The 13,987-nt window shown below is 47.9% G+C and overlaps 1 protein-coding gene across 2 annotated transcripts in view; it reads right to left on the reverse strand.

Annotated features, from left to right (window-relative positions):
* Nucleotides 1-843: 843 nt before the first annotated feature.
* CRACR2A (calcium release activated channel regulator 2A) overlaps nt 844-13,987 on the reverse strand; it is a 139,087-nt gene continuing 125,943 nt past the window's right edge. For both annotated transcript variants that reach the window (XM_055357819.2, XM_004052521.5), the window contains exons 17-20: nt 13,857-13,971; nt 5,667-5,768; nt 3,333-3,409; nt 844-1,836 (exon numbers count right to left, since the gene is read on the reverse strand). In XM_055357819.2, coding sequence (XP_055213794.1) covers nt 1,752-1,836; nt 3,333-3,409; nt 5,667-5,768; nt 13,857-13,971 — 379 coding nt within the window. In that variant the 3' untranslated portion in view covers nt 844-1,751. The remainder of the gene's footprint in view (nt 1,837-3,332; nt 3,410-5,666; nt 5,769-13,856; nt 13,972-13,987) is intronic.

A 13,987-nucleotide genomic window follows, 5' to 3' on the forward strand; every position in this document is an offset into this window, starting at 1 on the left:
AATATGTCATCCTGTGCATCTGAGCAAGAGCTCAAAGCATCAGATATCCCATCCCCTCATTTTACTGATGTGGTGGGGACCAAGGAGGGAGTGGGCTTGCTTAGGATCATGGAGCACCTCCTGGTACCCAGTCCTCATTTTTGTTCTGCACCCTCCATGGGCTCTCTGGTTCCTGCAAGTGCTCAATGAAAGACAGAAGTCTGCAAAAAAGAGGTAGGTACTTGCCTGGTGACCCAGAGAGCCTCTGACTGTTTTGGGAGTCTGGAAGGAGGCTATTGGAATGCCTTGAGAACTCTGGCCAGTGGCCTCTCCCCCATCCACGTGGCTGTGTGGGGTTGTCTTCAACTATCTTGTTGGAAGCCTGTGGACACTTTCTGCCCCTCTCCCTCTCTGTGTGCCCCACTTCGGTGTGGACCACTCACTTTCCTGTGGGGGCCTGGGTCTGCAGGCCCAGTGATTGGCAGTTGTCTTTGTAATAACTTTCAATTGACTTCCTACTCAGGGCAAGAGTGCTGTAACAGCTGGCTAGTGATGCCGGAGCTGGCTGGGAACTCACCACCACCCAGCTGCAGGAATCTCACGGGGCCCAGATCATTCCCCCAGTCCGAATGCCCTGTGCTATTGCAATCGGGGGTGCTGAAGCCAGCAGCTACATTCTGTTCACTTCTCAAACACCAGCAAAATGTCAACATCACAGCCACACTGAAAAAAAAATACAGTGTTCTGAAATAAAGTAAAAGAAAATAAAATGAAGTCAGTAACTATGGCCCTCGCGCTGCCTGCATGTCAGTCTACCCTGTTAATCATCACGTATGATTTTTCAAAGATCTATTTTGAGAAACATTTAGAAAATGGCTTTTATATAGCTATATATACCTCATTTATACCCTCCAGAAATGGCCGCTTTGTTTAGCAGCAGATGGCTTTCTTCCACTAGTTCTCTTTTCATTTCTCAGTCAAAGTTAAGTAGGAAGTCAACCTACTCCCTAACCCCAGGCATACACTTATCACCCACAGTCCACCCTGGAGTCAGGGTTGTAGGTGGGGGGTGAGAAGGAAAGGCTGTGGGTTCTCCCTAAGGCACTGTTCCACAAAACCCAAGGGGACAAAGGCAGCGGGCATGGTGCTGAGAGGGAAGGCTCAAAGCTGGGATTAACGAAAGAGCAGAGCCCCCGGGTAGGGGGTAGAATAGAATGTGGCTGCCCTGGTTTGCTGCAGTCAACAACTCGGGTATCTCAAGGTCCACGAAGCATGTATAAGACTATCCCTTTGGCCGCCGCAGAACAGGGGCCAAGAAAGATTAACTACCCCGGTGGCACCTGAGTGCTGTACCTTTGGCCTGCAGGAAGCCGCAAGTCGAGCCCTGCATAGTTGTCATGGCAACAGCAGTGCTGAGGCTCCTAAGGGCAAGGGGAGGAGAAGGGGGGGTGGAGAAGGCACGTGGTGGCTTTTCTGGAAAAGCCCATCTGTTTCTTTCCCCTAGGAAACTAAGTCGGGGAAAACAACAACAACAACCAAGGAGGGACGGCATCTGGGGTCTAGAAAGAGAAAGGAGAGAAAAGACTCTGAGATGCTCCAAGAGCAGCTCTCCTGATGGGATGTGCTTCCCTTCCTTTTGGGGGAGGTGAGTGACTGACAAAGAAAAGGACTGGGCGGGCCCCGGTGGGCGGCATCTGTGCAGGAGTCGTGTGCAGGATCAGGGCAGGCTCTGTGACCTCAGGTTTGCTGGGGGCAGTCCTTGTAGGACCCTATCAGCCACAGCAGGATTTCTTCTTAGCAGGGTGGCCGACCTGAATGGTGTCCTCTCTCACTGTGTCTTCTTGCTCCTTGAGGAACCTGGGAGAGGGGAAGAGATCGTGTCAGTGATGGAGAAGTTGATAGGCCCAGGGGCTGGCAACCTGGACAAGCTACCCTCAGGTTACAGGTCATCTGGGCCATATGGAGAGAACCCACCCTCACCACGGCATCAGAGAGAGTCCTGAACATCTCCCCCTGGACAGTACAGGTGCACAGCTGTAATTGTAAAGCCAGAGAGTTTAGTTGACATGGATCCTTCAAGACACCTCCTCCAGGAAGCCTCTCCTGATCCTCTAGGTAAGCCTAAGTGCCCCTGACAGCATCTGACCCTTCCTCTGTCATGACCCCATCACCCAGTGTCACAATGCGTGGCTTCCCTGGCTGTCTCCCTCGACACAAAATGAGTTGCTTGGGACTGAGACTTATCTTTTGTCTCTGTGCCTCTGCAGCCTATCACAGTAACCAGCACACAGGTGAGGCTCCAAAATATACTGATGGGTCGTGACCTCTGCAGTAGGGCTGTGCCATGTGGCCACAGCTCCACATTAATTGTAGGAGGTGAGGAATTAAAAATAATGGTAAACACCTGTCTCTGCTTTATACTTTCCAAACGCTTTTGCGTTACGCACCTCCTCTGATTCTCTCAACAACCTGTGAGTGGGCAGGAAAGGAAGGTGTGATTGATGTTCCTACCTTCCTGACAAAGCTCAGAGAGGCAGGGCATTTGCCCAGGGAGTCAGGGGCAGAGAAAAGCCTAGAATGTTTCCTTGTGATACTCCATAACCCTATAACCTCGCCAATGCATAGAGGAGTTGTTCTGGGCTCTTAATTACTCAAAGAAAAATATTTTTAAATGCCCCAGAATGAGTGCTGAGCACAAAATGGGCTCTGTTAAGTATTTGCTAGACGGATGAATAGATGGAATGAAATGAAGGCCTAGATGGATGAATGAATGAGTGAATTCTTAAGTATTAGAAATGAGTCCCAGCATGGTTTTGTTGTTTAAATTTTTGGTGTAGACCAGGAACCAGTCTTTTCATGCTACCAGCACAATTACCTTGGTTACCTCCCATTGATTTCCCATCACAGCCCCTCTTCTTTCTGGTTTCTACACCCACTCCTTCCTCCCACACCCAGGAACTCATATTATAACCCATTCTTGCCTCCAGCTGGCTTCCAGCTAGTCCCTGCTAAGACATCAGCCAGTGCTGAGGGGCCTCTGATCTGGCCTTCCCCAGAAGGATTGGCATTTAAAAAGAGCATCCCTAGGAAAAGACAGCCTTTAAGACTCAGAAGAAGACTGCAATGGGGGTGACAGGTAGGGATGCTTTCTTTCCCAACATCATTGTTTCAGAAAGCTGCTCCTGATGTTGCAATCCCATACAAAGGCCTAGGCCTATACTCAGAGGGCTCTGGCCAATAGGGAGGAAGGGGGGTCAGAGGTGTGGCCTGGGTGGAGGGAAACACGGTGCCTCCCTGAAGGCAGACACAGCTGGACACAGCAGTTACTGCACCTGGGGAGCACATCTCTTTACCTGGCCAGATGGAGCAGGGACTCTTTGGTGTTGTGACCAGAGTAGGCGCTGCATTCATAGAAGATCAGATTGTTCTCCTAGAATCATAAAACAGAGCGAATACAAGAGTATTGGAGTGAGAGGGGATTGTGGGGGGTGGTGGGAGAGCCCCCTTGTGCATCTACCTACAGCCTTCACTTCCTCTCGCAGGCCCCTTGACCTTCCTCATAATCCTTCCCCACTCTGTACATGGCTGATTTCTGTCTCCACAGCCTCCCTGACTAATGCAAGCTCTGTAACCATCTCCCAGGTGAGCTATAACAATTGTAAAACAATGAAACCATACGCTGTCTTAGTTCCTCTTTACACTTTCCCAAATTCCTCTCGAGTACACACATGCTCATTCCAGGTTACACCAGCCCTGTGATTCAGGCAAAGACACAAAGGCCAGGGTGGGCAATATTCTTCCCCCTTTCACAGGCAGATAAGCTGTTCTGTGGGTAAGATAAGCTCTCTTTCACAGAGAGGGCACTTGGCTGGCTTGTTCAGTCCCACACTGAGTTAATGGCAGAGCTCCTTGCAGCATGCTTTTCCCAAGACAGTGGCATTCCATAGGCCTTGGGGACAGGTGTCATGAGGCACTCCGGTAGGAATTCTCTTTCGCACCAGTTAATTAATACTCTAGCTGCCCTGGCTGTCAGCACTGGTGCACCAGACTGGCCGTCAGCTCATTAGGATGAGGTTGTGCTGCCTGCGTGGTGCGGGAGCCCTTGGTTAAGGCTCATCATATTCCATTGATCACTCCCATTAATAGATTACTGGTGTCATTATGACAATGCTGATGGCACAGGGCCCTGGCTTTTAGATGGCCTGTTCTTGGAGGCTGATGCCCCGAGTGGATGCAGGCCAGTTGAGTGAGGACAGTTCTGTGACTGTAGCTCAGGAGGCTCTGCCATGCTCCCAGTGCAGCTTTCCCCATCTACACCCACAGGCCAGCTTGACCCTCTGCCCTTTTCACCCAGCCCCATGGGCTCTATCTCTCCCTGCATTTCTCTCAGATCTGCAATCTCTTGGGTCAGTCTGTCAAAGAGTAGAAGTTCCATGGGGTGGGAATAATGGGGAGGGGAGAGAAGGACATAGGACTTAGAACTGGAAGACATGATTTGCCTTCCTGCCTTGAGTTCTGACCCCACCTCGGGTGAGCTGTGATAATACGAATGTATCACTTAACTCCCGAGTCTTAGTTTTTTTTTCACTGACAAAAAAAAAAAAGAAAAGAGAATGGATAGAATCTTTGGGTCCAGGTATATTTTGAAATCCAGAATTTTCTGAATCTTAGAAAGGTAATACATGTATATACCATATATTATATAATACCCTCAGTGGATTTCAGACAGCATTCTATAATCAAACATATTACTATTTCTTCAGTGAAACCTTTGAATATTCACTCAAAGTGAGGTTACAACCATGAATAGCCTTGTGTCATTTCTGATCAGATTTTTCTGCCAGATAAAATACAAAACAACCCTTTCTGTTTTCAGAGCTTTTTGGATTTCGGAATTGTGGACATGTAACTGTCTAGTGACCCTCCATGTAGATACCTGCCAGGCCCTTCCTCCTCCTTTTTCCTTGAGTCTTACCATCTGTGCTCATTCTCCCAGGCTCTGAACTCACGAAACGCTGTTTAGGATGAGCATGCGAAGAATTACAGAATCATGGGGCTGGTAAGCACCCCAACCTCCCAGACACACAGTTCCATGAAAACAAACTCTGAGGCAGTAAAAGAAGCCAAGGAACCACGTTTTGTTGCCTGATTTCCATTAAGCCCCATTGATTCCATTTTTGAGCAAGGGGCTCCATGCTTTTCAATGGTAGGTTTTCCAGTGTGTCTCCTGAGTTTATCTTGAGTTCACGACTTTGAGGCTCAATCCTGACAGAAAGGATGAACTCTCTAACACAGTGGTCTGCAGAAGAATACACTGCTTTGCAGAGAGTGAGTTTTTCATCCCTGGGGGTGATCAAGTGGAAATGCAGATTGGAGGGGGACTGAAATAAGTAAACTATTGCTATCTTAGAATGTATACTTCTGAGTTACAAGGAAGGGACTTTAGGATAATTCCCCATGCCCTAGTGGTCCCTAACCAACTCCATCTTGCAACCTGTGGCTTTCTATGCAAAGTTCTACATGCACAGGAGCTGGGCCATTCCCAGGATACCAAGACACCCATCTTTTCCAGTTGCTTCCTTCCCATGGCACTTCCGCAGAAAGTCCCCACCAAGGCTCTTGGGCACTTGCCCGACTTCCCTCGGGGTCACACTCTGTCCAGAGAGATGGAAATGCTTGCTCTTTACCGTGGCAAGCTGCTCTCCGAGGCCCCGGGGGACTTCCCGCTCCTTCTCGTTGTCAAGCTTATTACCCAGCAGAAGAACAGGCACCCGGTCTCCCACAGCTTCCTGCAGAACAGAAAATGTTTTCAACTGAGAGGGGTGTCATAGGATTGCCCAGAGGGCAGGCTAACAATGCCGGCTGGACAGATGGGACCTTGCTTGAGAATCCCCTGCTGCCATGAAAGGTGAGGCCGTAACAGAGTCATCCTGAAAGCAGAAAACAGCCGCCTTCTCCAAGAGCCTCAGTTTATCACGCTTCTGCAAGGTGCCTGAGGCCTGCCTGTGGTGTCTCCTAGTCCCTGTGTGTGCAATGACCGCTCCCCCTTCACGATGCTCCTTGGATCTTAGATGGAACAGCAGGCCCCCCAAGGTGTGCTGGATGAGGGGACAGTTGATGCCAACAGGCCGCATGCCTCCTTCCAGAGCTAACAGCACCCTGAGGGCGTTCCTAATTGGCCAGGCTTAGTCCGATGGACCAAGGCCATGAATGCCCCATGGTTTGGAGTTGTTCTGGAGGCTGCTTTGATTAGAAACTGCATCACTAGAGGCCTCCTGATAGCACATAAGCTTCTGAGGGTTGGATCCAAATCTGCCTCATGGTCTTGCGCCCACAAGGCTCCATAAATGACTGCCATGTGCCTTGCTGGAGGCGGGCACCACAGACCCCTGTCACTGGGCGCTTTGGCTCTGAAGAAAGCCCTGTGTAAGAAGGAATGTTGTGGCCATAGCAGCTGCACTGCCTGGGCCAGAAGTCACAGGTATATTCAAGGTATCACATTGTTTACTTCCCCAGTGGCTGTGGCTTACCAGCCAGGGGCCTGCTTCCCGGGTCTCCACCTCCTCCCTGGTGAAAGGGGCACCGTATGTGTCTCTCCTGAGGGCGCCCAAAGGGCCCGGGACCACCGACTGCCATTCAATGAGTAAATGCGATAATGTGCACATTGAAGAAGGTTGTTATTTTTACTTAAATATTTAATTAGGGGCTTTTAATCATAATTTAGTAACAAATAGTTATTCATTGTAGCTAAATGTTTTACTAAATAGAGGGACCTGTGGGATAACAGAAGCTAATAAGCAGTTACAGTTTTGCCAATACTTTAGCTGCTTTACTTGAGCATTTCAAATAAATGTCCAAAGTCCATCTTACAGATATACCAATTTTAAATTTAAATGCTATTATGTTTGAAATTAAGCCTCAATGTTTCCTTAATCTATGCATTCATTTTTACTGCCGTTTAATAGGGGGAAAAAATTCTTATTTACCAAATGAGAAAGTTAAGGCTCAGAGAATCAAAAAGAACATTCAACACCATAAGCACTGAATTATGAGAACTCTTTAGTATATGGGTCCTCACTTCTCCAACCTTTTCCTCTAGATTCTTATTTCCAATCAAGTCTCTGCTACTTAGTGTCTTATTAACTGGAACTCTCTAAAAATGGTATCTATTGGTGAGATGGTAACTTGTGTTTGCAATGATGACTCAAAGGCACTACAAGATCTTACAGTGTCTTCTGACCCATCAAAAATAGATTAAATTCTGGACACTGCAGTTGATGTCCTAAGTGGATTGTACACATTCCAACTACTTGAAAGTGAGAAAGCCACTGATGGCATATATGGAACCCTGTGGCCCCCTATTAGCTAGAGCGTTCGCTAATGGGAACACCCCCTCCTCTGACCATGCTGTGCCACAGGATACTTGTGCGAAGAGCTCTTCACGGAAAGGGAAGAAAGGAGGAGGAAGCAGGGAAATGGGCCAAGCGGCTTGCTGTTTAGAGCACATGGGAGAGAGATATTTGTAGATTTATGTGTGAGGAATGATTAAGGCTTGTGGGATTTCTTGACATGGAAACTCTGAAAATATGAGCATCAGACTTGAAATCCCAGGGCAGAATTCTACCCCAGGTTTTGTTATTATTTGGAATGGGCACTGGCTTCTGTTTCCTCGCTTGCAAAGGGGATGATGGATACTGAATGACCCAACAGGACGGGGTAGGGAATGGGTCATAAGCCCGACATCTGGGTCCTATGCACCATAAACAGCAATGGTGCCTCTTGCGTCCTGGGAAAAGAAAGGGCAGGTTTCTTCTTCTTTTTTTTTTTTGGGAGGCTGAGGTGGGTGGATCATGAGGTCAGGAGTTCAAGACCAGCCTGGCCAAGATGGTGAAACCCTGTCTCTACTAAAAATACAAAATTTAGCCAGGTGTGGTGGCGGGCACCTGTAGTCCCAGCTACTTGGGAGGCTGAGGCAGAGAATTGCTTGAACCTGGGAGGCGGAGCTTGCAGTGAGCCAAGATTGTGCCACTGCACTCCAGCCTCGGTGACAGAGAGAGACTCTGTCAAAAAAAAAAAACAAACCAAAGCAATTCCTGGATATAAAAATAAAGGAGCTTAGAAGGAGCAGAAAAAAAAAATTTAAAAGCAAAGCACCCAGCAGGAGCTGCGGTTTCTGTTCTTTGTATTGTTCCTCTCTTACACAGCCACTCTGGACAACTGGCTTCCCTGCAGGGACCCTGGCCTGCCACCGATAAAGGAGAAACAGACTCATCTCCAAATATTTGGCAAAAATAAATGAGAATACCCATAAGACCAGGGAGTGTGCTAACTATCACAGTCAGTCACCATCACCCCGGCCCAAGGTCATCAGTCTGTGGCACAGGGGCAGGGAGAGGAGCTGGTATTGGGGTAGGTGTCTCATGGTCCTCTCTGACTTTGACCCCAAAAGTCTTGAACTATCTGTCTAAACTTTACACCTTTCTCATACCTAACTAGGTTTTCAGCCTGCATACCACTCAGCACAAGATGTTCAAAATTACCTCCTAGATGAAGCAACACCTCCTTCAAGCCCCTAGGGCTTTGGTGAACAGGTCTCAGGTCTACTCAAACTCTGTTGTCTTGAGACTGTGAGAGATGTTGGTAGAAATCCCATCAGCATTGACAGGTTGGAGTGAAGTCATCTTAGCTCCTTCATCAGGCACACAATCTCTCTTTAGGAGACGTGGGTTCTGCCCTAGCTCTGTCACCATCTCTCCATGTGACTCATCTGAGTCTCTCCTCTTTTTTTCTGTGTCTCTCTGTTCCAAAGCCAGGTTCTGTTCTACGACCCTCTAACAGAGAGCCTTCCCTCCACCTTCAGTTATTTCAGCTGCCTTTCTGTGAACTTGAGCTTGTTGGAAGACAGACTTGTTGAAATTCAAAAGATCACCCATCTCTGACTTTAAATAACAAGAGCTGTCAACTTGGAGCAGTGGATTGGCATTCAGCTCAGAATGTGCAGCTGCTGGGTTTGGTTGGTTGTTGCCTATGTGCATGTGTGTGTGTGCGTGTGTGTGTATGTTTTAATATCTATTTGCTAGGAGGCATGAAAAAGCACTTAGCTGGGATAGTGCTGCTATTTCTCTGGAGCTAGAGCAAAAATTTTTTCAGCACATTAAAGCATGCAGTTATGCTAAGAAAAAAAATGCCTGCAAAATTATATCTTGGGGGTTTCCATATTTATCCATCCCCTGGACTATGAGTCAAAACAAGATTTATTTGTGTGGTTCATTTTAAACTGCCAGCACTTCAAGCTCAACTTGGAACGTGGAGAAAAAAAAAATCAAACTGCTATTTTTTGCACCATGCTGTACATTGTCACCAATGACAAAGATCGCAGAATGAGGTTTAGCTAGCAGCCCAGGAAGGGAGAGGGAAGTGGGCCAGGACCCCTTGAGCTGAAGAACTGTTCTGCTTTGAGAGAGAAGCAAGAAGGACTGAAAAGTAAATGAACACCTGCTTTTCAGGAGCAGATTTCAGCCATGGACCACAGGACAAGAGAGAAGCAGTGCAGTGTGGCAAAGCCCTCGCTTCCAGATCGGGTGGTGCTGCTGACAAGTGTGGGCGCCTTTGGGAAAGTCACTTCCTCTTTTTGGATCATAGTTTTTCTTACTTATAAAACAAGAGGTTGCATTAGATTAATCTCCACGTTTTTTTCCAGCTCGGAAACACTGGTCTATTCGGCTTAACTCCGCCAATTCTATTTCACTTCCTCGACTCACATGCCCAGGAATCTAGTGCTATCAGAACGGCAAGAGGCTCTAAACAAGAAGCTCAGCATCCCAGGACTGCAGACACTGGGGGCCAGCAATCTGGCTCTGGGGGAAATACCAGCCCATACAGGCTTGTACAGGCTGGCATTCTAAATGCTATTTTCTCTACCCGACACAGGCCCCAGAGTCTTCTGATGTCCAGTTTGTCCCATGGCCACACGTGGGGCCTTAGAGCCTGACTAGTTTCTTTTCCATATTGGAATGGTTAAACCAATTCTACCCAATTGAGACAAGAAATTGGGGGTGGGTTGGAAATGCCGAGTTGGCCGAAAGACTGCCTGCGGTGACTTCCTATAAGGCACTCAGGAGAATCGGAACAGAGTGCATCTGCTTGGGCCTCTTCTGCAGAAGGCCTGCAGGCAAGGTAAAGTTGCCTAGACTGGGTGAAATAGCAGAACAAGGGCAAGGCCACAGTCTTCCCACCTCATCAAGCAGTGCTGGTGCTCTCTTGCACCAAAGGATTTTGGTTCCCTCTGGGCTGGAAGGACCCTCAAGAATCTCCTCATCCACACACATTCCTGCTCCGTCTTGGCCTCCCAGAGAGACAGTCAAATGCCATCATACACTGTAGAATTTGGGGGCCGGGAGGGAGCATTTGGTCTGCTGCCTTATTGAATGATTGGCCAAAGTTTCATGGCCAGGAAGTGATCAAGATGGGATAGTAAGAACTTCCTTTCAGGGAACTCCACTACCTCCCCTGAGCATCTGTTCCCACCCTACACAACCTCTTCCAAGAGTCTTTCCCATGCAGGCATGTACAGCAACTGAAGCCCTTTTTTCTTGTATGCTTTTCAGGTTGAGGGAGGAAGGGGGACTGTGAACAGCTGGCCACCATTCACTTACTAATAAGGCTTCAGAACCTTGAAGACTGTTATTAAAGCTCCCCCTCCACCCTCCCTTCTCCAGGCGAGGGAGTTGGTAAAGTGCTCGGAGCTCTTTGGAAAAACAAGGTGCTCCACAAATATAAGGTACTTATTATTTTCAGTTCCCCTCAGATCAAATTAGGTGTCAAGTTTTAATCTATCACCTGACACCTCTGATTGCTGGTTGCCAAGGCAGAATGACTTAGCTTTTCAAGAATCTAGAGAATAATTGCATTTATGATGGCACCGTTCCACACCTTCAACACACACTCTGCCATTTGACACAGCCTCCTGCACTTGTTTCTGAAACTCTGTGCTGCTGAACTGAACGCATTGCCTGGTCTATCATACTGAGTCCCAGAGCTCCTAGTGTGTGCTGGACATGCCGCAGATGTGTAGTAAATCCTTGGTGAGGGGTCACAGGCATCTTCGGAAATGACTTAGAGCTCTTCTACTCACAGGGTCATCCCTGGACCACCAGCATCAGCCTCACATGAGAACTTGCTAGAAACACAGAATCTCAGACCCCAGTCCTGACCTGCTGAAGCAGAGACTGCATTTTAAGAAGTTCCCCAGGAGAGTCCTATATATGTTAGGGTTCAAGGAGCACTTGTTTAGCCGGGAACAGTGGTGGCTGAGAATCAAAATTCCCTGGGGAGCTGTTCGTTTTATTTTTTATTTGCAGGCCCTGAACCACTCTGGGAGAGAAGGCCCTGGCCTCTGTTCCCTTTAAAAGCTCCACGTGTGATCCTGATGTTCACCCAGGTTTAGAATAATCAATTAGAGCTTAAATGTACCCTTGGCTAATATCTAAAAAAAAGGAAAAACTCAAACTAGAAATCATATAGAAAAGCCCTGTTTACACATAAGCAATTCTGATTTAACTATGTATAGATGTGCCATCTCAGCCAGGCTTCCCGAGCCCACAGACACACCAAGGCTTCCGTGGGCCTCTTAGCAGCCACACACCGCTGATGCATTTCAGCCCCGTCCCACAAAGCAACGTCTCTGGAGGATGACTAAGCTGATGCTTCGAGCTGTGATGGTGGCCTTCTGAGATGTCTTCACCTCCACCACCAAACTGTTCCACCTCTTCTTCCAGATCCCAGGCTCTGTGCAAAACAGGAGCCTTAGAAACGACACCCCCTAATGACAGCAGAGAGCGTAGTTCCCCGAATTTGTCACCATCCATTCCCATTAATCCCAGACCCCCTGGAGGCTTAGCCCTAGCACACACCAAAATTTAGATACTGGGGGACAACTAAATGTCTGTGAAAAGGACAGGTGACCCTGGAGAAGTTAGGCCTTCCCTTTCTTCACTTTTGAATGAGATGGCCATACTAGATGGGAGATTTTCAAAGGGAAACTCTTTTGTCTAACAAAATTGTACCTGACCTCCAATATGCTGAAAAAGGCAAGGCAGCTCTGACGGAGATGGGGGATGAGGGACCTGGATCCGTGACCACTAAACCTTCCCCTGCCGCTCCGCAATCTCTGGGGAATCTCAGTCTGATTCCAGGGCTCCAAGGAAGAGAGTCTGGAAACCCCTGGATTAGGTAATCCCTAACATCCCTCCTGGTGCTTAACTTCTGCAAAGAAGATAAATCTGCTTGGTGCTTCCAACAACAACAACAAAAGTAAAAAAAGAAAAGAAGAGAAAAATCGTGTCGTAAGCTCCAAAGTTTAGAAAGGAATTACTGCTGGATTCACCCATACCATTTGCTTCCATTATTAATTTGGTGTACAGGCAATCTACTACCTACTTTTCAAAACTTGCATTTTCTCATTTGTAAGTGTGTTAGGCACAGTAATTTTGAGAAATAATAGGTATTAGGCAAATTCTTGATAAACCCTTGAATCTGGCTTCCATTTTGTTCCTTATTTTTCTTGGTAATCAGAAGGATGCAGATTAACAAAAGACAGATGGGTGACCCAGACATGCAAAACTACAGAGAAACTGGCAAAACTACAGAGAAACTACAGGCAAAACTACAGAGAAACAGATTTGGGTGAAAGGGATCATGGATCTTAGGGCCAAAAGGGTCAAAGAAATGGACAACTCCAAGAGTCTGCCTTCATAGCAATGTGGTATCCATTCATTCATCCAGGAGTTGTTGGTCTCATGCAAAGCATCCAGGTTATAGCAACGAAGATGCAGCTTCTGTTCTTAGGCAGCACGGAGTCCAGTGGGACACACAGGCCGGTAAATAAGCGATTTGTAGCAGCATGATAAATATGTGATGGGATATGCAAGGTTTTATGGGCTTGGAGCAGAGAGCTGAACATAAGCTTCATGAGGGCAGGAGCTTTGTCTCTTTTATTCACTGCTAGGATTCCCAGGCTCTAGAATAGTGCCTGCCGGTGTTTTGAACAAATACATGAACAAACCATGAATCCTGCTGGTGGAAGGGGCGGGACATCCTACTTGGCTGTTCTGTGAAGGAATCAGCCGAGGCCTGGCAAACAGCAATTTGTAGCTTGTCCACACTGGCATTGGCCTTGAGAAGCCTGCACTGGAGTGGTGGAAACACTAAAAAAAGAAGCATGTACAAAACGACATGCTGCAAGTAGGAATCATAAACATAGAGTCTCCCAGATAATTCAGAATGCAAAGATAACACAGTTGCTCTTGGGCCCTGCCAAGACTCTTGATTTTGAGGTGAGCCTGGAGCCCTCACATTCTGGATCAACCTCCCCTTGTGTGCAGAGCTGTGACAGAGGCCCCCAAACATTGCACGGTGTGGCTCCCGGGCAGGGCATAGCTGGGCCTACTGGAGCCGGAAAGACTCAGGGGATAGGGAGAGACGCTGGTGAGAATGAAGGAAGAATCTGGTTGTGACTCAAACACTGATTTCTCCAGGACCCTTCCTTGACACTCCACTGTGTCCCCTCCCCCAATCCAGTCCCACTCAATCATGGCCCAGCAATGACACAGCTGCTGGCATAATCTGGATTTTCCGTGTCCCTCTCTCCATGAGGGCAGGGACTGTGTCTGTCTTGTTCACTTCTGGGTCCCCAGGAACTGGCCTGGTACTGGGAACTCAGACGAATAGAGGAACACATGCCTGCATCAGTTTGTTCCTGGAAAAGGCAAGTTCCGAATCAGATTTTGAAAATGCAGAGGCCCGCGTGGGAGATGGACAGAGAAGAAAAAAGAAGCCACAATCAAGCCTAAATGCTCCTAGGAAGGTCGCCAGCTCACCTCCACGCTGCTCAGCCACCGCCGGACCGACAGGAACGACTGCTTGTCTGTGAGATCGTACATGACGATGACACCATCAGCCTTTCTGAAGAACTGCTGGGTGATGCACCGGTACCTGCCACAGAAGGGCC

The sequence above is a fragment of the Gorilla gorilla genome, chromosome 10, assembly GCF_029281585.2.
Source record: "Gorilla gorilla gorilla isolate KB3781 chromosome 10, NHGRI_mGorGor1-v2.1_pri, whole genome shotgun sequence".
NCBI classification, from domain to species: Eukaryota; Metazoa; Chordata; class Mammalia; order Primates; family Hominidae; genus Gorilla; species Gorilla gorilla.